General features: G+C 46.7%; 1 protein-coding gene across 3 annotated transcripts; it reads left to right on the forward strand.

Annotated features, from left to right (window-relative positions):
• Nucleotides 1–10,954: 10,954 nt before the first annotated feature.
• On the forward strand, nucleotides 10,955–26,679 carry LOC311140490 (zyxin-like). 3 transcript variants are annotated; one of them, XM_084175567.1, is made up of 10 exons: nucleotides 10,955–11,037; nucleotides 17,819–18,108; nucleotides 18,768–19,039; nucleotides 19,467–19,559; nucleotides 21,445–22,011; nucleotides 22,391–22,532; nucleotides 23,092–23,261; nucleotides 23,408–23,586; nucleotides 23,693–23,813; nucleotides 24,027–26,679. In XM_084175567.1, exons 2-10 carry the CDS (start codon nucleotides 17,835–17,837, stop codon nucleotides 24,135–24,137), a joined length of 1,929 nt encoding a protein of 642 aa, XP_084031693.1. In that variant the 5' UTR covers nucleotides 10,955–11,037; nucleotides 17,819–17,834; the 3' UTR covers nucleotides 24,138–26,679. The 3 variants fall into 3 exon arrangements, with proteins under 3 accessions (XP_084031693.1, XP_084031694.1, XP_084031695.1); XM_084175568.1 differs by having other exon boundaries at nucleotides 10,965–11,037; nucleotides 17,799–18,108; XM_084175569.1 differs by lacking the exon at nucleotides 10,955–11,037 and adding an exon at nucleotides 11,389–11,685.
• The last annotated feature ends 133 nt before the right edge of the window (nucleotides 26,680–26,812 follow it).

Consider the following 26,812-nt stretch of genomic DNA (forward strand, 5'->3'; position numbering starts at 1 on the left):
GTACGTACGCCTGCCCGCCCGCCCGCCCGCCCGTCCGTCCGTCTGTCTCTCTGTCTCTCTGTCTGTGTGTCTCTCTGTCTGTCTCTCTGTCTGTGTGTCTCTCTGTCTGTCTGTGTGTGTCTGTCTGTCTGTCTGTCAGTCTGCCCGTGTATCTGTCTGTCTCTCTGTCTGTCTGTGTGTCTCTCTGTCTGTCTCTCTGTCTGTCTGTGTGTCTCTCTGTCTGTCTCTCAGTCTGTCTGTGTCAATCTGTCTGTCTGTCAGTCAGTCTGTTGCAGAGGAAGGTGTGCCACAGGGACACCTGCTGGGGAGAATAGAGAACTACAGTCTGAGTTAGCCATAATCTGTGACAGTGCTGTTGACGGGGCCAGTTGGCAATTGGAGGGTTTTTCCTCTGAGCGGTGGGGACTGGGAGAATGTGCATTGTCAAAATGTTCAGGTGTTTATCCTGTCTCTAATGTGCTGGGAAACTATTATATATACTATAGATGTTTTGAAATCACAAAGAGTTCAGTCAACATCGTGTAGAAATGGCTCTATAGACTTATGCTGAATTTGAGATTGTCTGTGTTTGTGCCAGGGAGGTAGACATACAGTGTGTGAGTAATACAGAATGTTGTCTCCCTCACTCACTTCATTGTGTGTGTGCGTGTGTGTGTGTGTGTGCGTGTGTGTACGTGCGTACGTACACACACATGCGTACATACACACACTTGTGTACGTGCACATGTGTGTTTGAGCGTGTGTGGGCATGCATCCATGCATGTGTGTGTTGCATTCCTGTGTGTACGCGCACATGTGTGTGTGTGTGTGTGTGTGTGTGTGTGTGCACCCCTTTTATCCCCTCATGAATCAGCCCTGGATGCAGAGCAGGATCAGGATATTAACTCTGCACCAAGATAGGAACAGGTAATGACTCACTGTAACAGAGGGAGGGAGAGAGAGAGGGAGGAGCAGAGAGAGAGGTAGAGGGAGGAAGAAGGTGGGGAAGAGAGAAGGAGTGATTGAAGGAGAAGGAGGGAGAACGAAAGAAAAATGGAGTGGGAAAGAGGTAATGATTGAACGAGAGAGGGAGAAGGAAAAAGAGAGTGAGTGTGAGCGAGAGAAGGAGAGAGAGGAGGGAGAATAAGAGAGAGAGAGAAAAAAAAGGAGGGGGAGAGGGCGGACTGTTCCTTCCGGGGTTTGCCGACATTCCAGCCTGTCTGGCTGTGATTCTGACACTTTTCTGTTGTTTCAGCCTCACCTCCATGCAGGCTGCAGGACCCCACAGCTGCCCTAACACTGCCTGACTCCAACTACAACCTCCCTGTAGGCCCAGAGTTATTTCTGACCTAGAGAAACTGGGGCCTAGTTATAGTCAATAGGAATTGTTCCTGGTCAGGTCACATGGTCAGGGGAAAAAACCCTACTCATGAGACCAGGATGTCTCTATCTAGCCATGCTGGAGAGTATGGCTGGCTCTGTATAACTACAGACATGATTTCATGACCCGTCCCTAACCTTAGATAACGATCAAATAGCTCACGTGCTTGCTTAACATTTTTTATGACTGAGCCAGTTTTGTTCTTTCTGGCATGACCATCTAGTGGTACTCTGCTGGGAGGGACACAGATTTCTCAGGCCTGCACCGGTGGAACTGTGGAACACTATGTATGGAAACGCTGCATTCTTTGCCTAATGGAAGTGGGGAGGGCCTGGAAAGTTTCCATAAGGGACAATGTGCAATCAAGGACCCCCACGACCACACCCTCTGGTTCATGGATAAGCCCTAACAGTGGTGGGTTACACAACACAACACTTTACAACACAACACAACAATTTACAACACAACAGTATACATTATCATCCCGCCACATACTATACAAAATAACACAAGTTAAAGTGTTGCTTGTTGTCTTGTCACACTAGATTATTGTGGGCTAAAAGAGAATAAAACAACCTAGTCAACCTTTACCTAGTCCCTAGTGTGTTACAGACAGCAGAGAGCACATCAGTGGTAATAGAACAATGAACTACTATAAGGTGTACAACTCCTCCTTGTTATTATACCAGCTGTAAAACACACCTGAGAGCATCATAACTAAGACGCTGGAGGGCGAGGTTGAAAGGTGTGTGTGTGTGTTGGTTCTTCTTGTGGGGACCTAAAATCCCCCAAAAGTCCCCACAAGGATAGTTAAACAAGGAAAATTCTCCCTTTCAGGGACATTTCCCACATCCCCATGAGGACAAAGGCTATTTTAAGCTTAGGAGTTAGGTTTAGGGTTAAGGTTACAATTAGGGTTAGGGTAAGGGGTTAGTGGTTAGGTTTAGGGTTAGGAGTTAGGTTTAGGGTTTGGGTTAAGGTTAGGGTTATGGTAAGCGTTAGGTTTATGGTTAGGGAAAATAGGATTTTGAATGGAAATACATTTTAGGTCCCCACGAGGATAGAAGAACATAACGCGTGTGTGTGTGTGTGAGAGAGATAGGGAAGCTTGTCAGAGGTAGTGGATGTGCAGGATGGGAGGTGTCATCCTCTGTGGTTGTGATATTACTGTAGGTTAGGGTTAGGCTCACATCCTCATTTGTGAGTAGGAACCATGTCCTTTTTTGTTTTTTCACTCAATCAAACTGAGTAACAGAGCCACAGTAATGTATTACTTTATATTTCATTACAGGAAATAATGGTATATGCATGTATGTGATACCTGGACCAAAATGAATGGTAATGCCTTTTACACCTGGACAGGAACAGGGCTTACAGCGAGTGCAACAGCATGAAGGAGAAACTTAAAGTACAGCGGGAAAGTTATTTCTAGACAACTGATCAAGTGATACCCATTTCTCCCAGTGTGGGACACATACAGTGGGGGAAAAAAGTATTTAGTCAGCCACCAATTGTGCAAGTTCTCCCACTTAAAAAGATGAGAGAGGCCTGTAATTTTCATCATAGGTACACGTCAACTATGACAGACAAAATGAGAAAAAAAAATCCAGAAAATCACATTGTAGGATTTTTTATGAATTTATTAGCAAATTATGGTGGAAAATTAGTATTTGGTCACCTACAAACAAGCAAAATGTCTGGCTCTCACAGACCTGTAACAACTTCTTTAAGAGGCTCCTCTGTCCTCCACTCGTTACCTGTATTAATAGCACCTGTTTGAACTTGTTATCAGTATAAAAGACACCTGTCCACAACCTCAAACAGTCACACTCCAAACTCCACTATGGCCAAGACCAAAGAGCTGTCAAAGGACACCAGAAACAAAATTGTAGACCTGCACCAGGCTGGGAAGACTGAATCTGCAATAGGTAAGCAGCTTGGTTTGAAGAAATCAACTGTGGGAGCAATTATTAGGAAATGGAAGACATACAAGACCACTGATAATCTCCCTCGATCTGGGGCTCCACGCAAGATCTCACCCCGTGGGGTCAAAATGATCACAGGAACAGTGAGCAAAAATCCCAGAACCACACGGGGGGACCTAGTGAATGACCTGCAGAGAGCTGGGACCAAAGTAACAAAGCCTACCATCAGTAACACACTACGCCGCCAGGGACTCAAATCCTGCAGTGCCAGACGTGTCCCCCTGCTTAAGCCAGTACATGTCCAGGCCCGTCTGAAGTTTGCTAGAGTGCATTTGGATGATCCAGAAGAGGATTGGGAGAATGTCATATGGTCAGATGAAACCAAAATAGAACTTTTTGGTAAAAACTCAACTCGTCGTGTTTGGAGGACAAAGAATGCTGAGTTGCATCCAAAGAACACCATACCTACTGTGAAGCATCCCCGGGACCACCCATACATAAAAAATGTATGCACGCATGACTGTAAGTCGCTTTGGATAAAAGCGTCTGCTAAATGGCATATTATTATTATAAGCATGGGGGTGGAAACATCATGCTTTGGGGCTGTTTTTCTGCAAAGGGACCAGGACGACTGATCCGTGTAAAGGAAAGAATGAATGGGGCCATGTATCGTGAGATTTTGAGTGAAAACCTCCTTCCATCAGCAAGGGCATTGAAGATTAAACGTGGCTGGGTCTTTCAGCATGACAATGATCCCAAACACACCGCCCGGGCAACGAAGGAGTGGCTTCGTAAGAAGTTTTTCAAGGTCCTGAAGTGGCCTAGCCAGTCTCCAGATCTCAACCCCATAGAAAATCTTTGGAGGGAGTTGAAAGTCCGTGTTGCCCAGCGACAGCCCCAAAACATCACTGCTCTAGAGGAGATCTGCATGGAGGAATGGGCCAAAATACCAGCAACTGTCACGGTTTCGGCCGAGGCTGCTCCTCCTCCTGGTTCGGGCAGGCTTCGGCGGTCGTCGTCCCCCGGAGTACTAGCTGCCACCGATCTATGTTTCATGTTCGTTTGGTTTTGTCTGGATGTTGTACACCTGTGTCTTGTTAGTCCTCGTTAGTGTCCTATTTAGTTCTCGTTGTGTGTGCTTGTCGTTGTGTGTGATTGCGCTTCTGTTTCGTGTTTGGAGCTACTTTTTCCCTCCAGTGTTTTGGAGAGGTTATGTTGCACATGTTTGTGCACCGTTTGTTTTGTCGCCTGTGTGCGCCGTGTATTCGCCTTCGGGCTTATTGTGCTTCCGTCTTTGATATATATTGCACTAAAGCCTTTGGACTGAGCCTCTGCGTCCTGCGCATGATTCATACACCACACCCACCTTCAGCACGCCTTGACAGAATCACACACCATAATGGAATCAGCAGGATCGGCAGTGACGCCTGTGTCGCTCGAGGAGCATCTCCGTGGGCAAGAGGGCCAGATAAGACAACTGGAGACCGCTCTACAGGAGGTAATCAACACCTTGCACCGATGGGAGGCCAGCAGGGTACCCACACCTCCACCTACCCTGCCCACCCCATCGGTCGGGCCACCAGTCCCAGGTTCGGAACCCAGGGGGATTCGGCTCTCGCTCCCGAGGGCGTATGACGGAACAGCTGCCGGGTGTCAGGGGTTCCTCCTGCAAGTGGAGCTCTACCTGGCCACTGTACACCCGGTGCCCTCGGGATACGAGAGCGTTTCCGCCCTCATCTCCTGTCTCACGGGCAAGGCGTTGGAGTGGGCTAACGCCGAGTGGAGGAAAATGGACGCCAACACCATCACCTACGCCGAGTTCTCCCGCCGCTTCAAGGCCGTGTTCGACCATCCACCTGAGGGCAAAGCGGCGGGGGAGCGTCTAGTTCATTTGAGACAGGGGAGGAGGAGCGCTCAGGTGTTCGCTCTAGAGTACCGGACTCTAGCGGCGGATGCAGGGTGGAATGAACGGGCTCTCATTGACCATTTTCTATGTAGCCTACGAGAGGACGTTCAACGTGAGTTGGCCTGCAGGGATACCCATCTTACCTTCGACCAGTTGGTCGATATGTCCATCCATCTGGACACCCTGCTGGCCACCCGTGGACATCCCGAGGGGAGTCCGTCCATTCCGCTCTCCGGCACCTCCGAGCCGAGCACTATGGAGCTCGGGGGTGCCGGCGCTAGAGAACGGAGGAGGAGGAGCCCGAAGGGGCCTGTCTCCTGCACCAAGTGCGGTCGTGGAGGGCACACTGCGGCCAGGTGCTGGGGAGGGTTCTCCGGGGGAGAAGACAACAGGCCACGCACTGGGGGGGCCTCCCAGGTGAGTAGACGTCCCACTTACCCAGAGCTTTCTGTTGCGCACTTTTGTATACCTGTTTGTTTTCCACAGGTTGCACCTCATTCCCAGCATAAGGCGCTAGTAGATTCAGGCGCAGCTGGGAATTTTGTTGATCGAAAGTTTTGTTTTGAGTTAGGGATCCCTCTCCTACCTGTTGACAAACCTTTTCCCGTTCATGCCTTAGATAGCCGCCCGTTGGGGTCGGGGTTGATCAGGGAGATCACAGCGCCACTTCGGATGTGTGCGCAGGGGGGTCATGAGGAGACTATACAGCTGTATCTGATCGACTCTCCTGCGTACCCAGTGGTGCTGGGGATTCCCTGGTTAAGCACCCATAACCCTGCTATTTCGTGGCAACAGAGGGCTCTCGATGGGTGGTCTGCTCAGTGCGAGGGGCGATGTCTGGCTGTTTCCGTGGGGGCGACTTCGGTGGAAAGTCCAAACCAAGTGCCCGCACTGCACATTCCGCCTGAATATGGGGATTTAGCTCTCGTGTTTAGCAAAACTAGGGCGACGCAGTTGCCTCCTCATAGACAGGGGGATTGCGCGATTGATCTCCAGGCAGGAGCAGCGCTCCCACGGAGCCATGTGTATCCTTTGTCTCAAGAGGAGAGAAAAGCTATGGAGACTTACATAGCCGAATCTTTGAGACAGGGATACATTCGGCCCTCCACTTCTCCCGCCTCCTCGAGCTTCTTTTTTGTGAAAAAGAAAGATGGAGGGTTGCGCCCGTGCATTGATTACCGTGGTCTCAATCAGATTACTGTGAAATACAGTTATCCACTCCCTCTGATTGCGACCATGACGGAGTCATTGCATGGAGCACGGTTTTTCACAAAACTGGATCTCAGGAGCGCGTATAACTTGGTGCGCATTAGGGAGGGTGACGAATGGAAGACAGCGTTTAGTACCACGTCAGGTCATTTCGAATATCTCGTCATGCCATATGGGTTGATGAATGCTCCATCAGTCTTCCAATCCTTCGTAGATGACATTTTCCGGGATATGCAGGGACAAGGGGTGGTCGTGTACATTGATGACATTCTGGTGTACTCGTCTACCCGAGCCGAGCATATAACCCTGGTGCGTCGTGTATTGAGGAGGCTGTTGGAGCACGACCTATATGTCAAGGCAGAGAAATGTCTGTTTTTCCAGGAGTCGGTCTCCTTTTTGGGTTATCGGTTGTCCGCGTCAGGGGTGAGAATGGAGGTGGATCGTGTGTCCGCTGTGCGTAATTGGCAAACCCCAACTACTGTAAAAGAGGTGCAGCAGTTTTTGGGCTTTGCGAATTACTACCGGAGGTTTATCCGGGGTTTTGGACAGGTGGCAGCTCCCATCACGTCCCTTCTGAAGGGGGGTCCGGTGCGCCTGCAGTGGTCAGCCGATGCGGACAGGGCCTTTAGGAGACTGAGGGACCTGTTTACGTCGGCTCCGGTGCTGGCGCATCCGGATCCCGCATTACCCTTTCAGGTCGAGGTAGACGCGTCTGAGGCTGGTATACGGGCCGTTCTCTCTCAACGGTCCGGCACGCCACCTAAACTCCGCCCCTGTGCTTTTTACTCAAAGAAGCTCAGCCCGGCGGAGCGTAACTATGACGTTGGGGACAGGGAGCTGTTAGCTGTAGTTCAAGCCCTTAAGGTGTGGAGGCATTGGCTTGAGGGGGCTCAACACCCTTTCCTCATTTTGACTGACCATCGGAACCTGGAGTACATCCGGGCAGCGAGGAGACTGAACCCTCGCCAGGCTCGATGGAGTATGTTTCTCACCAGGTTCGTATTTAAAATCACGTACATCCCTGGGTCCCAGAATGGTAAGGCGGATGCGCTGTCCCGGCGGTATGACACGGAGGAGAGGTCCGTTGAGCCCACTCCCATACTACCGGAGTCTTGCCTTGTGGCACCGGTGGTGTGGGAGGTCGATGCCGAAATCGAGCGAGCGTTGCGTACCGACCCCAGCCCTCCACAGTGTCCTGAGGGTCGGAAGTACGTTCCGCTCGAGATTCGGGATCGACTCATTTACTGGGCTCACACGTCACCCTCCTCTGGACATCCGGGTATCGGCCGGACGGTGCATTGCCTTTGCACTAAATACTGGTGGCCCACTTTGGCTAGGGATGTGAGGGTTTATGTCTCCTCCTGCTCGGTGTGTGCCCAGTGTAAGGCGCCCCGACATCTGCCCAGGGGTATGTTACAACCCCTGCCCGTTCCACAACGACCATGGTCCCACCTCTCGGTGGATTTTGTGACAGACCTTCCCCTCTCTCAGGGGAATACCACCATCCTGGTCGTTGTGGATCGGTTCTCTAAGGCCTGTCGTCTTCTCCCTATGTCGGGTCTTCCTACTGCCCTACAGACCGCTGAGGCCCTATTTACCCACGTCTTCCGGCATTACGGGGTACCCGAGGATATAGTGTCTGATCGAGGCCCCCAGTTTACCTCTCGTGTTTGGAGAGCGTTCATGGAGCGTTTGGGGGTCTCGGTTAGCCTTACCTCAGGGTACCACCCGGAGAGTAACGGGCAGGTAGAACGTGTCAACCAGGATGTGGGTAGGTTTCTGAGGTCGTATTGCCAGGACCGGCCGGAGGAGTGGGCACGGTACATTCCCTGGGCCGAGATGGCCCAGAACTCTCTCCGCCACTCCTCTACTAACCTAACCCCCTTCCAATGTGTGTTAGGTTACCAGCCGGTTCTGGCACCTTGGCAGCAGAGCCAGATCGAGGCCCCTGCGGTGGATGATTGGATGAGGCGCTCGGAAGAGACGTGGAACGCTGCCCACGTCCACCTGCAGCGGGCCGTCCTTCGTCACAAGGCGAGCGCCGATCTCCACCGCAGTGAGGGGCCGGTGTACGCACCCGGAGATCGAGTCTGGCTCTCTACCAGGAACCTACCCCTCTGCCTGCCCTGCCGGAAGCTGGGTCGGCGGTTTGTGGGGCCCTTTAAAGTCCTGAGAAGATTGAACGAGGTGTGTTATAGGTTACATCTACCTGTTGAGTATAAGAATATTAACCCCTCGTTCCATGTGTCTCTTCTCAGGCCGGTGGTAGCTGGTCCACTCCAGGACAATGAGATAGGGGAGACTCCTCCGCCCCCACTGGACATCGAGGGGGCTCCGGCGTACACCGTTCGGTCCATCTTGGACTCTAGACGCCGGATGGGGGGTCTCCAGTATCTCGTGGAGTGGGAGGGGTACGGCCCGGAGGAGCGGTGCTGGGTGCCGCGGAGGGACATCCTAGACCCATCTCTCCTGTCGGAGTTCCACCGGGACCATCCCGCGCGCCCTGCTCCGCGTCCTCCTGGTCGTCCCCGAGGCCGGGGTCGGCGCACGGCTGGAGCCGCGCGTCAAGGGGGGGGGTACTGTCACGGTTACGGCCGAGGCTGCTCCTCCTCCTGGTTCGGGCAGGCTTCGGCGGTCGTCGTCCCCGGAGTACTAGCTGCCACCGATCTATGTTTCATGTTCGTTTGGTTTTGTCTGGATGTTGTACACCTGTGTCTTGTTAGTCCTCGTTAGTGTCCTATTTAGTTCTCGTTGTGTGTGCTTGTCGTTGTGTGTGATTGCGCTTCTGTTTCGTGTTTGGAGCTACTTTTTCCCTCCAGTGTTTTGGAGAGGTTATGTTGCACATGTTTGTGCGCCGTTTGTTTTGTCGCCTGTGTGCGCCGTGTATTCGCCTTCGGGCTTATTGTGCTTCCGTCTTTGATATATATTGCACTAAAGCCTTTGGACTGAGCCTCTGCGTCCTGCGCATGATTCATACACCACACCCACCTTCAGCACGCCTTGACAGCAACAGTGTGTGAAAACCTTGTGAAGACTTACAGAAAACGTTTGACCTGTGTCATTGCCAACAAAGGGTATATAACAAAGTATTGAGAAACTTTTGTTATTGACCAAATACTTATTTTCCACCATAATTTGCAAATAAATTCATAAAAAATCCTACAATGTGATTTTCTGGATTTTTTTTTCTCATTTTGTCTGTCATAGTTGACGTGTACCTATGATTAAAATTACAGGTCTCTCTCATCTTTTTAAGTGGGAGAACTTGCACAATTGGTGGCTGACTAAATACTTTTTTCCCCCACTGTGAAGCATGGGGGTGGAAACATCATGCTTTGGGGCTGTTTTTCTGCAAAGGGACCAGGACGACTGATCCGTGTAAAGGAAAGAATGAATGGGGCCATGTATCGTGAGATTTTGAGTGAAAACCTCCTTCCATCAGCAAGGGCATTGAAGATGAAACGTGGCTGGGTCTTTCAGCATGACAATGATCCCAAACACACCGCCCAGGCAACAAAGGAGTGGCTTCGTAAGAAGCATTTCAAGGTCCTGGAGTGGCCTAGCCAGTCTCCAGATCTCAACCCCATAGAAAATCTTTGGAGGGAGTTGAAAGTCTGTGTTGCCCAGCGACAGCCCCAAAACATCACTGCTCTAGAGGAGATCTGCATGGAGGAATGGGCCAAAATACCAGCAACAGTGTGTGAAAACCTTGTGAAGACTTACAGAAAACGTTTGACCTGTGTCATTGCCAACAAAGGGTATATAACAAAGTATTGAGAAACTTTTGTTATTGACCAAATACTTATTTTCCACCATAATTTGCAAATAAATTCATTAAAAATCCTACAATGTGATTATCTGGGGGAAAAAAATCTCATTTTGTCTGTCATAGTTGACGTGTACCTATGATGAAAATTACAGGCCTCTCTCATCTTTTTAAGTGGGAGAACTTGCACAATTGGTGGCTGACTAATTACTTTTTTCCCCCACTGTATGATGGATACAGAGTTCAGTAGTGTTTTCTTAGTACTGTCTGTGTGCTGTGGCCTTTCTCTTTCCCTTGTGTCCCCCAGTCATTTTAGTGTCCCCCAACCATTTTAGTGTCCGTACCTAATCAAGCCTTTACCTCCATTATCTCTCCTTCCCTCCCTCCCTCACACTCATTCCCTCTCTCTCTGACCTTACAAGGTAAGGCAGGCAGCGTTGATGTCATAGAATAAAGAATGTTGCAAGAATCCAGAGAGAGAGAGACAGGGAGAAACAGAGAGGAAAGACAGGGACTACTGCCATACAGCAGTTTTTACGAACATACACAATTAGATAGAAAGAGAAAGAGAGAGAGAGAAAGAGAGCGAGAGAGTGAGAGAGAGAGGTGGTGTTTACATAGTAATATTCACATCCCGAGAGAACGTCCAACGAGAAAGAACTTGTTTGGAAGGATGGTGTCATTCCTTTTCCATGGAGAGGGGGAGGAGAGAGAGAGGGGGAGGGTCTAACAGCTGTAGGGGAACTGAGAGAGAGGGGGAGAGGAAAGTTAACAAGCACACTTTCTGTCTCGGTTTGGATCTGTTGCCAGGGAAAAAGAGAGAGACACTGTAGGGGAGGGTAATAATTTGCTCTCCCAACTGCACACATAGGTAAGAACAGATTTTACACTGATTATATGAGTTATTGATAGATAACAGTTGTTCATTTAATAGTGGCAGCACAAATGTTTGACATCTGACAAGTTATCTCTATGAAACATTTTGTAGCTTTATCATTTCGGTCTAAGCAATGTTGTAATCAGATTATGCTATATATAGTTTTGGTGCATTGCAGAGTTTCAACAGTTAAGAAAATGTATGAAATAACACTAACAAAGTGCCTGGTACGATTATTACTCATCTAAGGTGGGTGGTGTTCCGCTTTTTAGTCCACTGAGCAATCCTTGTGCAAGGGGCGCATTTACACGTTTACAGCATTTGATAGATAGGCGCTTGCTCACCACAAACAAAAATGCGGAAGCTGTAACCGGAAGTACAGCTTTGGGTGAAAAGTTAGCTGGCTGGCTAGCCAGACAGAAATCTCACATTCCTTTGAAAAATAGACAGGGTGATGGCAACATCCATTTAGGGTACAGATAGACCTATCGTTGAAGAATAAATAGAAAGGGGCCGGTTGGGGACGATAGACCGTGTCATCGAAGTAGAGAGAGGCAAGGAAGTAACGTTAGCCTTCTACAACCTCCCTGGCTAGCTACCAACTGTAGGGGAAGCCGCTAGCCAGCAAAAGGATAACGTTAGGTGAGTGCACAAACTAACTAGCCATCATTTCTAGCTAGCGTACGCTTTTCTATGCTATTAGATACATTTGCCGTTTTGAAGTTTTCAACACTAGGTTGTATGCAGGTTAATGCTAACCCAGGGCTATCAATGTCACACTGATTGAGACATACCGCAATCCTCTTGAATTTGAGTTCGACAGACTTTACTTAGCTAGCTATGACTACATGGATGATTCATTGATGACCGTCGGATATTTTGTACATTATGTGTGCTCAGTTGTTCTTAGCTGTCTTGAGCCTAGCAGACAGCTACCTACCATAGCTAATCAGAGGTTTGCGAAGAGGTGGGTGGGGCACTAATGCAATAGGGTGGTCATGGTGTCTAGCAGGGTTATCCATCAAGCAACTACCAGCTGTTGTGTCATCCAAAATGTGATTCCATTGTTTGACAAGATGGTTGTTCTCACACAAACCCACTGGCTAAAATGTAAAGACAGATTATGGATTTAAAACTTTGAGTGCTGTGGTAGTTTTCCAGCCCCACAGACAAAAATGCAATTAAAAGGCTCTTTTTAAAAACTATTTTGGTATTTTTTTCATTAGTCCACTGTTGATTCAGTCAAAATGTTTTGCATGTCAGCAGTGAAGTTTTTCAAGATATTGGACTTTCAAGAAGCAAAGTGTCACGGCCAAATCAAATGTTATTAGTCACATGCTTCATAAACAACAGGTGTAGACTAACAGTGAAATGCTTACGGGCCCTTCCCAACAATACAGAGAGATTTTTGTTGTTGAAATAATAGAAAAGTAAAACACTTAATAATACACAATGAGTAACGATAACTTGGCAATATACAAGGGGTTCCAGTACTGAGTCGATGTGCAGTGGTACAAGATAATTGAGGTAGATATGTGTATATATTTAACTAGGAATATAGTGACTATGCAACAGGATAGATAATAAACAGTAGCAGCAGCGAATGTGATGAGTCAAAAGGTAGTACAGAAAGGGTCAATGCAGATAGTCCAGGTAGCTATTTGGTTAACTATTTAACTAACTATTTAGCAGTCTTATGACTTGGGGGTAGAAGCTGTTCAGGGTCCTGTTGGTTCCAGATTTGGTGCATCGGTACCGCTTGCCATGCGGTAGTAGAGAGAACAGTCTGATTTGGGAGGCTGGAGGCGTAGACATTTTTTTGGGCCTTCCACTGATTTTTTTCCTAGTCACACAGTGCTCCTAAAATAAGACTTGTTGCATTTGCAACCAAATCAATCGCACTTTAGAGCCCTGAGTCGAATGATGGCACAAACCGACTGGTACCCAGGCTATCCTCATATAGCTTAATGCCTAACATGTCTCCAAATCTCTCTCCCCTTAACTCTTTCCCCTTGTCACTTGTCATTAAACTTGCTTGTTCAGAGTAAAGCAGGCTAGGTCTTACTACGTCTGTGTGCGTGACTATTTGGGTGGGAGTCTGGGGATTCCATTCACAAGCATGCCATAGCCATTTGACCTCTATAAGATCGCTGTAAGATACAATTAATGTCATACGTCACCCATTCACTCAGTCAGGATAGCCTAACCTAGTACTACTGCCAAGCTGTGAGGGAGATCCCAGTCCCCTCTGACAGGCTAGTGACCTGTAAGATCAGAATCAATTAGGAGCTTTGTCACTGCATGAGTAACTCCCCCAGACAGACAGTCACAGACAGAGCTGGGCGTGTCTGTCCTGAAACTCAGGGACAACAATGGAGCTTTAGCAACAATAGGTTAGTCACTAGATGGCCATGCTAGAGAGAACAACACTGGTGTCAGAGCTGATGAACAAGTAAGTATTTTGTTGTTGATTTAGGGTTATGGTTACGTTAGGGGATAGGGTTAAGTGTTAGGGGAATTGATACAGTTACATATCGGGATATTCTTTTTTGATGATGTATTGTATGGACTATATCGCAATATTATTTTTGCGCTAGTTGGCTGTACCTGCACCAAAACTCCAGTATTTTTCCTTCATAGCTTGTACTCCATCTTCTTTTTAAATAGGGAGACAATTTGTTTTCAGTGCTTTTATTTCTATGACTGATCAAAACTTGTTTTCTCATGGCTCTCTCTTGTCCTTCTGCAGCAGACATATGGTGAGCAATATGTTTGGAACATTGAGTCGCAATGAAATCACAGTATCGAATTGCAATACATATAGAATCGTGAGAATCGTAATACATATTGTATCGTTGCCTAAGCATCGTGATAATATCATATCTTGAGGTCCCTGGCAATTCCCAGCCCTAGTTCAAGAGTGCCTTTAAGAATCAAGTGCTTCTACCTGTTTTATACTCAGCATCTGGATTCCAAAGCTTTCGCCCTCTAGCAGCTTGTAGGCTTGTCACTGTAGTGTTCTTACTGGTTTGGCACTGGATCTATTGTTCGTGTTGTTTGTATCAACTCTGAGTGATGGTGTGTCTGGTGAGCACTTAGACAAAACACCCACTGATAAAAGAACAGTGTTTAGTGTTATAGTCCCACCCATTCACATCCAACACAGAATGACGCTTCGCTTGGTGGAAATGTATTTCAGTCCATGTCTGGGCCTTGCAAGCCATCTCAAATATCATCTCTACCAAATTAATTGTCTTCTAATACTCGTTTGTAGACCTACGACCATGTGGAAATCATAATGTACTCAATAAGCTATGAGCTATTATTTACAGTAGATGGGTTGCATGAGTTCAGCGCTCTCTATACACATGATTTCGCCTCACAGCCAAGCTGTAAAACTAGTTAAGATGATGAAATGCAGACCCTGGTGATGTCATCCAACTGAAATGAGAGGAGGGAGATTGGGGGTTGAGGTAGAGAGTGATTTAGGGGGAGAAAGGGGGAGCAGAAGAGAGACATAGAGGAAAAAGCAGACGATGGTGTTGATGATGTCACTCAACTGATGTGCCAAACGTTCTCACCATGGGTCTCATCATCTCTGGATCAAATTTCATATGGTTCAGTTTACTTTAGTTAGGCTTAGGGGACTGTTGGGGAGGAGGCTACAGCTGACCTCACCATATAAAACCATTAGCCAGGTCTACAGCCACATGGAATCTGTGGGGAATGTTTTTTGTCAATGCCTTTACAGTTGGCTGAATAGTGAATTAAAATAATACATCATAAAAAATTACTTTGTTTATAGCAGTATTTGGTTTGAAATGGGCTAATTCCTCAAATAGGGTGGTCTATTTCTGATTTAGAATAATTTCCAGGGACATGATGAGGAACGTTTGCCCCTAGCATGTCTCAGTCCCGTGACTGTCTCATGCATTATCCCTAGAGCTTTTCTACAGTATGCTATCTAATATAATGAGACACTTTTAAATGAGAGCACTAGAACCGACTCCCGAGTGGCGCAGTGGTCTAGCTGTGCCACTAGAGATCCTGGTTCGAGTCCAGGCTCTGTCGCAGCCGGCCGCAACCAGGAGACCCATGGGCGGCACACAATTGGTCCAGTGTCGTCCAAGGTAGGGGAGGGTTTGGCCGGCAGGGATGTGGGTTCGTTTCCCATGCGGGGCCAGTATGAGAAAAAAAACGTATGCATTCACTAACTGTAAGTCGCTCTGGATAAGAGCGTCTGCTAAATGACTAAAATGTAAAAATGTAGAACCAATAAGCCTAGTTCTCTGCCTCCACTTGGTGTAGAGCACTGGCTCTCTAGAAAGGTAGAAAGCCATTACAGATCAAAGCAAATAAATATTTTCCACAGAACTGAACAGTCTGCTGGTATCCAACGCCCTGGCCCTCGTTAGCAGAGGTTTCAACAGGTTTCTGTCTGACTGAGGATATTACAGGGGAGGTCTGCTCTGCTTGGTGTAGGCTATTTCTTTCATCACAGAGAGGAGCCAAAGCTTTGTCAGTGGAGTGTTGGACTTATACAGCCAGTTTCTAAGACCACTTTGTGTGTCCGTTTGTCCATCTACCCCCCTCTTTCCATCTGTCCTGGTCCCATGGGTGTTTTATAAATAAGGCCGCTAGCTAGCCTACAGCCTATAGCAAGCTGTGCTAGGGTGGGCAACCAGATTGGTTGATGTCCCCTTTGGTCATTTTCCTTTTAATATTTCATCCTGCTCTTCTCTGCATTATTTATTTATTTTGAAAAAAGAAAAGTGAAGATTTAGCAGTTTGTGGCTTTTTGTTGCTCACTTTGAAGGGGCTTGTGAGTGCAAATATGATAACTTCTCTCTTTGGCTTCCTGTCAGTATTTTAACTGTTAAAGTAAGAAGTTGTGAGTGAAATATAGAAAACGCTGTGTTTTACAGAGGATCCTAAGAAAGAAAGTTAGCTTACTTCCTGTGTTTTTTTCTTCAGACTCTGTGGTGAGGCCTTCGTCAGCATATCAGGAATACTTTCACCCACTGTTGATGTCTTTATCTTGTCAGAACTTGTGTCCCCCAAGTCACAGCTACATGCAATGTGGAAACCTCAAAATGCCCACCAACCTCAATTTCAAACTGATAAACTATTTAAGAAATACTTTTTAAAGTTCATATTCTGTTAGCTCATACCCAAATTATGTTGTTGACTTGTCCTATACTGATATTTGTGGCCAAAACATAAATTGGAGAAAAAACACTTTAAAAAACCAACATCCAACTTGTATTTCACAGACCGTTTAAATAATGTGCCTGCTATTTACTCCTAGAACATTATGTCATGTTGGCTCATTGGCGGATTGGCTGAGCTTGCCAGTCAGCGATCTACTTGCATTAATATTTTTAATGACCGGTATACACCACCCACACCATTCTGTTGTTGGGGTACACCCACACCATTCCAACACAGAAAAGCTGCTTTTTAACATACTTAATACAAATAAAATAACTATTTCACTGAGATTATAATTAATTATAGGTCATATTTAATAGAAATCTGGTAACACTGGGAAGGAAGTTACGTTAAGACTCTTATGAAACGGACATGACGTAACATTAAAGTCAAGCCTGAGTGGGAAATGATTCCTCGTCTAAAGGCTGATTCTGATCATGGAGAAAGAAATCAGTCACCTGCATCATGAACCCACATCACAGCACGTACTAGGCTAGTTCTGGGGCCCAGCTTTTACATCCAAAACAAACCAGGCCTGAGAGAACCAATGTATATTATCACTATGGCAACGGTTCCTAAATATGTTGTTGCTCTGTGATCTAACAAAAGGATTTCACATTATGGACAAAACCATGTTTCTAGTCATAACCCATTCGGCTTATTTACGATCCAGCGCCAGTGGTGAGGCACTGGCTAGGACCCATCAATGCCGTTATTTATATAGATACTCTGTAGGGCACTATAACAGCCTCACATCTAGCTGAAAGTAATGTTAGACAGGTACTGAGAAAGAGAGGACGAGAGCCACGTCTCTGTTTAACCAGGGGTCACCTACAGGGCCACAGGCGTTTGGGGAAACGCATTCTGATTTTGTGAGGAATCTGAGAGAGCCGCTGAGGTAACGTCAACATTTGTAACAAACACGTGTGAGGTAAATATTTCAGCTAACCCATTGAATGACCCTCTCCTTGACATAGCTCAATGACCCGGTCATTCCTATAGTAAACCATGCTGTAGTTCTTAACAGTTTTTATTACAGTGAACGGTTTCATACTGAGAGTTGACCTTGAAGCAGCTATAAGTGACGCTATGTTTACGGTATGCCTCTCTCCTTACTGAGCCTAAGGAGTGGCTAGTGTGTATTTACAATCTAGGGCGAGGTACTGTGTAAAGCAGCCACGGTCTTTCAGAGGTGTGTGTGCTCCTGTAGTTAGGCTGTGGGTTTGTTAGGTCCTTGGTTGATGTGTCCCCACTAATTCACCAAAGAAAAATATTCCCCTACTGTTTCAAAAGCTCTGTGTGCTCGCCTCAGATAAGCTAATGCTCCATGGTTCATTATATATCAAAGGTTTATTTTAGCTTCGGTCACTGTTATCCCTTTTACAGCTGGGCTCCAGGTTTGATAGACCTCCTCTGTAATACAGCTATCTCTCTAAGAGTTGGCAGCCTCCCTACAGCTCATTTGAGTTGATATTGATTTGGAATGGATTGTGTTTGTCCTCTTCTAAATCGTTCTAATAAACCAATATTCTCATAAAGAGCAGCTGTCCTCTTCTCTCCTCAGATAGTAAAGAGACAACATGGCTGACTCCAGCAGCAGTAAGCCCTTCATGGTGACTTCCTCCATCAACCTCAAAGTCACCACCCCCTCCTTCTACAACCAGCCAAAGAAGTTTGCCTCGGTCAACCCGCCACGCCCCAAAAGCCAGTCCGACCCGTCGCCTCCTCCAGGCTCAACTCCTCCCCCAGGTCCCTCTCCTCCCCCCAGTGTGGTCTCCTCAACACGCGGTGTCGGCACAGCTGTCATTGGTCGAGTTGGAGTGATGCCTCCACCCCCACCATCGCTCTGCGAAGGTGATTGGCCCTTTTCGTTTGTCATTTTGTAAAAATCTAGTTGTCTGGTTCAAAGTGACCCCTAACTCCTTCACTTAAACTCTTTCCCTTCACAGTGCAGATGTGAAGTAACTGGATAGGTGTAAACAATATGGTGAAGGGTCCCCTAAGCCCAGTGTAGGGGTTAGGGGAAGTGGCTTGGGGTTGTTTTAGGACCAGACTTATCTCGCAATAGAAGCATCAAGCATGTTATTATTTAGTTATAAGTATTTAGCTGTGTTTCTGATAAAACAAGGATTTTGGATCCCAGAGTTTGAGCCTGGTGTTAGCAACCCAACAGATTGGTAGACTGCAACATGGCCCTCATCCCATCAATAAAACTCACCCCTCCTGTTACTCTCACACTCCAATCACTGCATTTAAAAGGATAGTGCGAGATTCTGGCAATTAAGCCGTTTTTCTACTTACCCATCTACTTATCCCTTTAAGTCTATTTTCTTGACAGTATCATTTCACTGTCTCTGTGTGTAAAAACGGTATTGTCATGGAGTTCCCTTGAGCGAATGGCTGGGTGGGTGCATTGAATAGATGACAGGTTTTGAATGAATTACAGAACATTTAGAAACCATTTGATTGCCATGCCTTTGTTTTAACCAATCACCCCTACCCGTTTCTATTAGACTTCCCGCCCCCTCCTCCTCCGTTGGACGATGAGCTGCCAGCCCCTCCTCCAAATTGTGCAACCACACCCCCAGCGTCTGATGCCCCTCCCCCTGCCTTCCCTGCCCCTCCCCCTCCCGCTGTGGATGACCTGCCCCTCCCCCCCGCCCCGCCTGAGGAGAATGTCTGTCTCCCCCGTTCCCCATCTCCCCCTCCCCCTCCTCCACCACCCCCTCCCCCTCTCCCAGTCTCTGGTCCCAGCAGTGTCCCCAGTGCTGGGGAGAATTCTCAGGTGAGTCTGGGTTAATAATCATAATAATGTAATGCGTTTTGTAATATAGTACTTTCCTAAAGGTCCCAAAGCACCTGTCATTGTATTGGTGTAATTGTGTTGGATGACAGCCAGAACTCTCATCCACATATCTGCTACCATGGGGGATGTCCTCAATAAGCAGATGTGGATGTCTATTGCCTAACGTGCTTAAGTTCTGATCCATGCAAATCAGTTACATGCTGTTCTATCAGTACACTTCTGTGCACATTCCCCATTGACACAAATGTATGATTTAGGTGGCAGTTCGAGTTTGCATACATATTTAAAGTCAAGATTCAGCCTGTTGATTTAACAATCATCATCCTCTCTCGCTCTCTCCGCCCCCCTTCTTTCTCACTCTTTCACAATCCCTCACTCTGTCTGTCCCTTTCTCTCTCTCCCACAGCGGTTGACAAAGCAGACTAGTTTTGACAAACAGCTGGACTCTCTAACTGACCTTCTGTCTGAGATGGAGACCATAGGACCCTTCAACCCCAAGGTACAGAGAAGGGCAAGAAAGGGGGAGGAGGGGATGTATTTCATATACTGTAGAGCTTCATATACCGTAGAGCTTCATATGCCGTAGAGCTTCATATACTGTAGAGCTTCATATACTGTAGAGCTTCATATACTGTAGAGCTTCATATACTGTAGAGCTTCATATACCGTAGAGCTTCATATGCCGTAGAGCTTCATATACCGTAGAGCTTCATATACTGTAGAGCTTCATATACTGTAGAGCTTCATATACTGTAGAGCTCATATACTGTAGAGCTTCATATGCCGTAGAGCTTCATATGCTGTAGAGCTTCATATACCGTAGAGCTTCATATGCCGTAGAGCTTCATATACTGTAGAGCTTCATATACTGTAGAGCTTCATATACTGTAGAGCTTCATATACTGTAGAGCTCATATACTGTAGAGCTTCATATGCCGTAGAGCTTCATATGCTGTAGAGCTTCATATACCGTAGAGCTTCATATGCCGTAGAGCTTCATATACTGTAGAGCTTCATATACTGTAGAGCTTCATATACTGTAGAGCTTCATATACTGTAGAGCTCATATACTGTAGAGCTTCATATACTGTAGAGCATCATATACCGTAGAGCTTCATATACCGTAGAGCTTCATATACTGTAGAGCTTCATATACTGTAGAGCTCATATACTGTAGAGCTTCATATACTGTAGAGCTCATATACTGTAGAGCTTCATATACCGTAGAGCTTCATATACCGTAGAGCTTCATATACCGTAGAGCTTCATATACTGTACAGCTTCATATGCTGTAGAGTGTCATATGCTGTAGAGCGTCATAGAACCACACAATGTCAGTAAACCAACAGGGGAAACTGAATGTAACAAAAGACTGCAGTAGACACAGCATGATACAGAGAGAGGGAGTAGGAAAGACTTGGACTAAGATGGAGAGAAACAAAGATGAGATGCGGAGGGAGGGAAAACAGAGCTGAGGAAAAAAGAGAGAAGTTTGAATAAAGGGGCCTCCAAAGTAGAGAGGGAGAGTCGAGAAAGAGAGGGAGAGAGAGAGCAGGTCAGGAGAAACCATTTGGCCAGATGCCAGGCTGTTTTGTGTCTGTTCAGGTTGATGGCTCTAGGATGAGTAAGCTGTTAGTTACTGCACACACACAGACAATGAGAGAGTGATGCACAAAAACAGAGATTGATTCACACCAAGGAAGTGAGTGATGCAGAGACCCACACCCTGAATGATGCATATAAAGAAAGAAAGAGATGCAAACAGAAAGAGAGACCAAGCAAGACAGACAGACAGAGAGAGAGAGAGAGAGAGAGAGATACACAATGCCTACTCCCTTGTGATCATGCCTGTGGGTGTGTGTGGGGCCAGGCCAGCGGTCTGGGGAAACAGCCATATATGGGGAGGGTTTTTATCCCCCTGGGAGGAACTGGAGCTGAGAAATGTTGGCACAAGCTCATGATAAAAATGTCAGACACACGTTACTACTGATAAGCTCAAGTTCCCCTGTATGACTCAGAGCCTGTGCTTTGTGGAAGTTGAGTATTTGATACGATTGAAAATCGCTACCTGCAACCTTTTAAAGTTTTTGAATTCTGTACTTGAATGATACTATTAGCCGTTTTCACCCTTCCTACAAACACAGCCGGCTTGTTAAGTAGGGTGGATTGTTTAGAATGTTTAAAATAGAACTGTATAGAACATTGTATTTCCAACAGGAAAACTTCCAAAATAGCTGGAGGGGCACTCAGTACCTGATGTTTTTGTCTAAAAATAGGTTTGAGTCCATGCAACAGCTTGTTGTTGCGCGTTGTCTCCATAGTTCTCTTCAATTCTTCAATACATATAGCCTGTAATGTTTTCTTGTCTGATCTTGTCTCCCCAGTTGCCCAGTCAGTCCTCAGCTCCTCGTCCTCCTGCCCCCAAGCTTGCAGGTCCTCCCCCCACCGCTCCCAAGCCCAACCTCTCCTTCCTCCCCCCTCCAGAGATGGGAGACAAGCCTCCTCCCGCTCCCTGGGCCGAGGAGCTCAAACTCCGAACGACACACCGACAAGCCAATAACGCTACATCCGCCCCAGCTCCTGCGCCTGCACCTCAGCCATTTGCTAAGGCCCCATTCGTGGCTCCTAAGGCTTTTGGGGGCATAAAAACAGGGACGCCCGTGCCTCCTGTGGGGCTGAAGAACCAGAACCACACCCCGGCTCCATTTGGTTTTGCTCCTAAACCTACCCCTGCAGCCAGCTCCTTCCCTCCTCCTCCTGCCGCTCCCCCCGCCCCTCCAGCCAACAAAGTGGCTCCCCCAGCCTTCAATCACTCAAAGCCATCTTCCATTGACTCTCAGATGACTGTGAGCCTGCCCCTTCCTGCTCCTGTGCCCCCTCCTCAGCCCAAAGCGATGACATCACCACCCTCTTCTTACAGCCAGCCAATGAAAACTCCCCCTTCATCAAAGGTATGTTAGGAGACCCTTTGGGGTGAGTGTGTGGGCATGCATGTTTAGTACTCCCCCTGTTAAATCGCTGCATCGCAGTGTTAACTGTGCCACTAGAGATCCTGGTTCGAATCCAGGCTCTGTCGCAGCCGGCCGCGACCGGGAGACTCATGGGCGGCGCACAATTGGCCCAGCGTCGTCCAGGGTAGGGGAGGGAATGGCCGGCAGGGATGTAGCTCAGTTGATAGAGCATAAACGCCAGGGTTGTGGGTTTGATTCCCACGGGGGGCCAGTATAAAAAAAAAAGATGTATTCACTAACTGTAAGTCGCTCTGGATAAGAGCGTCTGCTAAATGACTAAAATGTAAATGTAATGTAATGTGTGTTTTCTGTCCACCAGCCCTCGCCCCCTGGGCCTGTCTCTGTCCCAGGTGGAGGTGTTCCTCTCTCCATGAGGGAGGTGGAGGAGCTGGAGAGAATGACCCATGCATTCATCAAAGACATGGACACACACGCTCCTGTCATCACTTCACCACCTACAGGTACACACACACACACACCCGCCGTTCATCACCTACACTAGTTCATTGTTTCATACTACCATACCCATCGTGTCAGAATAATACTCTATTATCAGAGCATCATTATCTTGTCCAGTTCCTGCCTGACAGCACTCCATCACAGAGTTATGTATCTCAGTATGCTTTTGGTTCTGATAGACTGGGCTGTGGTTCTGATAGACTGGGCTGTGGTTCTGATAGACTGGGCTGTGGTTCTGATAGACTGGGCTGTGGTTCTGATAGACTGGGCTGTGGTTCTGATAGACTGGGCTGTAGTTCTGATAGGCCTTTCATGGAAATGATTGATCAGTGTAATTAGGCAGTAAGGAGCCTCCTCCCTCCTCTCTCTCATTGATGCTAGACCAGTGTGTCTGTGGTAATTAGTTAGATGACTGTGTGTAATAGGACTAACTGAGCTCTGCCTCTGTCAGCATCAACCAACTTTGATCCTCTCGCTCTCCGTCCTCTCTCTCTCCGTCCTCTCTCCCTCCGCGCTCTCTCTCTCTCTCTCTCTCTCCTCATCTCTCTCTCTCTCTCTCAGAGGTATGTGGGAAGTGTGGTGAGGCTCTGTCTCGTTCCCAGCCTGCAGTGAGAGCCATGAACAAACTCTTCCACTCTGACTGCTTCTGCTGTGTGAGCTGCCATCGCCCCCTGCAGGGCATGCAGTTCTACGACAAGGACGGGACACCACAGTGTGAGGACTGCTACACTGTGAGTACACACATGTACACACACATATACACACACAGCAATTACATGCACAAAAAAGCCTACAGTAATTCATTCACTCTCTCACACACAAAGACATGTAACTTGTTTACTCTCTCTCTCACCCTCCTGTCTGTGTGTCTCCACAGAGTTCTCTGGCGGTGTGTTCTCGGTGTGGGGAGCGTATTACAGACCGTGTGTTGAAGGCGGTGGGCCAGTGTTTCCATGCCCACTGTTTCCGCTGCTGCACCTGCGCCTGCAGCCTGGAGGGGGCGCCCTTCATCACTGACGACAACAACAACCCATACTGTGTCCCAGACTACCACAGGTACGTCCTCTCATCTCCTTGTCTCTCTCTGTCTAATGTCTCTCTCAGGTATTGTGTGTGTGGGGGGGGTACATGTCTAATGTCCTCTCTGTCCCCCTGCCTGTAGGCGTTTCTCTCCCCTGTGTGTGAGCTGTAATGAGCCCATAGTTCCTGACGCCGGCAGTCAGGAGACTGTCAGGGTCGTGGCCCTTGACAAGAACTTCCACCTCAAGTGCTACCGCTGTGAGGTAAGGACAACAGACATGCTACATCTAAAGTACTATAAACACATAAAGAATGTGCCAGATGTAAAGATAAACTCCTAAGGATGTATTATGACGAGATGGTTAAATGTCTAAACAGTTTGAAGGGTGTCCCCCGAGTGTTTTGGATGTAAAGGTTTTCCAGTGACCTTCTGCACGTCCTGAAGCCTCTCTCTCCATCTCTCTTCCTGTTTGCAGGATTGTTCCCGCCCCCTCTCCATAGAGGCGGACGCAGACGGCTGCTACCCATTGGACGGCAGGATCCTGTGCATGAAGTGCCACACCCAGCGGGCCAAGGCTATGCATTGATTGGTGGACACATCTGTTATTCAAGTCAAACTTTGAACCAAATCCAAGGCACAGGATCCATTCAGCTTCCACCATTCTGTCTTTGCAACAGGGCTTTACTTGTGCACCTAGTGTGTGTGTGTGTGTGTGTGTGTGTGTCGTTATGTCTCGCTCCTCTTTCTGCTTATTCCCCCTGTCTCAGTCCAGAGGTAATGTACTGCACTGAGAGACTCCCCTCCTCCATTCCTCCTCCTTTCCCCTTCTCCCCTTGTGTTAATGCCAGTGTTATCAAGGCCATTTTTTGTTTACGCTAAATCTCCCAGCATGACTTGCACAAGTACAGCTTAGTCATGGACTGTGTCCCAACAGTCAAAGATGGTTTCCTGTCCTCTTCTCTCTCCACTAATAGGAAAACATGTTAATAAGGTTTTAGCCATACAACTTTGATTTGTCTAGGCCTTCCACTTTTCAGTGGTACGGAAGGGAAAGAGTAGAACTATTACAGAGTATTTGAGACATAGTAACGGTAAAGTGAAGTTGCCCCTAGATGCTGATCTTGGGTCCCGCCTACTTATTAGGGTTAGGTATGGGGACGGCAAATTGATCCTAGATCTGTGCCTACTGGCAACTTTTCCCAGGAGTTTAGTGTAACCCCCTGACCCCGGTGCATGAGGAGTTGAACAAAAGTTTAAGGTGGACTAATTCATGTTCCCCTGCACCTCTCATAGGGCTGAGCTCTGGTGGGCTGGTGGCACCTGAAGCGCTTTGGGAGTTGTAGTGCCTGCAAACATACAAGTTCCTTAACTGCCTTTAGAGAGTGCTTTCTACAGAACTACATATCCCATCAGACATGATGTAGCAGAGCAGTGTGCTGTGGAAAATGTAGTTCCTCTAGGGCTAAAAACGGAGTGCAAAAAAAAACACAAAAAAAATGTGAATGTCGCTCTCGTTTGTTTTTGTTGTGTGCATTTGTTGCTTTATAGGCATGCATAGCTACAGATCACTGTCAGTTACTCTCACCATTTTATCAAGCACAGAATGAGGGTACAATATGATCAAAATTACAATTTATTTCTTTGTCAAAGGGATTTAAAGTGTAATAGAAGATTTAAGATCATGATTGGAGATACTACCATTACACACTACCAAGAACAAAGAGGTAAAAAGTTTGCCAAGCACAGATTCCATTCCTAGTATCTCATCATGTTAAATAATTAGAGTACTGTAGTTTAACGTGGGCCGCATGGCTTAGAACAGGACCTACGCTCTAGGCAGAAGTTGCTCTTAACTGCAGTTCTAGGATCAGATTACTCTACCCCATCCCTAATCTTAATTTAAAGGGGATGGAGGGCAACTTCCAGGACCTACAGTATAATCCTTGCACAAATCCATTAGTTTACCTTTAGGTGAATTGAATGAATGAGAGGTAATATCTCTATACCTATGTTATTCATTAGATATCTCAACTCGCCTGCACACCAGATAAGTGTGCGTTCAAGAGCGCTTCATTGAGGATGATAATCACAAATACTGTAACTATACACCTGCATTTACAAATGCTTAGTATTTGGGGCATTTGCAGATCTCTGACTAATGTAATAAAACTGATTTTATGAATCAGGGTTTTAAGTATTATAAACATGCAACAGATCAAATGGCCAGTCCTGATGGCAGGATAAAAGAGAAATGCCCCAATCTGCGGTGTTGTCCGTTTTCCAGTAGAGTAAAGTAGGTCATTGACCGTAGCAGCAGCATGAAGACCAAACCAATACATTTCAAGGTGTTGGTAACACATTTCAAATCCAGGCAGTGGTCACTCAAATGCATCACGCTTTAAATTCACTGCCTTTATTTTCATGGAAATGACGTTCATTTTTAATCGTTTTTTTGTCTGCTTTACACAGTATATTGTTCCTTTCTCATAATATTCCAATGAATACCACTGTTTCCATTATTCAGCTTAGTGTAATTTTGTGTTGATATCAGTTATATTTACTCTAATTGTAATCTAACCATACTGTATTTCATTGATAAGTACTTTTATTTTCTGCGATTTTTATGTGAAACTTGGTGAGGTGCCATTTTCACCCTAGGATTCCACTCTCTCCTGTTCAGACTGGTTTGCACCGAACACCCATCCTTACACATTCCTCAGTCTGGCATAGCAACACAACCCTAATGACAAAACTAACATTCAAAACCACATGGCCAAATAGGACTCAATATGCGTGTTATCTGGGTCGTCCTTACCACCTTTAGTGTTCTAACAGTTGTTTTCCTATTTTTATTTTTCTCACAAATGATTCCACCTTTGTGACCATGCCTTTGTCATCACTGTCAGACCACTGGTGTGTGATGATGCCTTCAGAAACACCACTTTGCTCATTTATTTAATGATTGCCTTGTTCTTTTCATATTGTTCTTATAAATTCCTCTCTTATATGTGTGAATGTGTATATGTTTACGGTTCCAAACATGCCAACATTATTTACCAGTACATGTCATTATATTTCTTCTTTCATTTTACTGTACTCAAAATAAAACAAACTGCTACATGCCTAAATCCGGTGTGGTTTTATTATGCCTGTTTGGCATTTGCATGAATTACATTTCTTTATTCCTGTAAGTTATTGTTCAGTATTGTCCTCATTCTGTCACATCAAATACAGTATTTCTCTCTCTCTCTCTCTCTCTTC

Source organism: Coregonus lavaretus (genome assembly GCF_964263955.1).
Source record: "Coregonus lavaretus genome assembly, chromosome: 13".
In the NCBI taxonomy this organism is placed as follows: Eukaryota; Metazoa; Chordata; class Actinopteri; order Salmoniformes; family Salmonidae; genus Coregonus; species Coregonus lavaretus.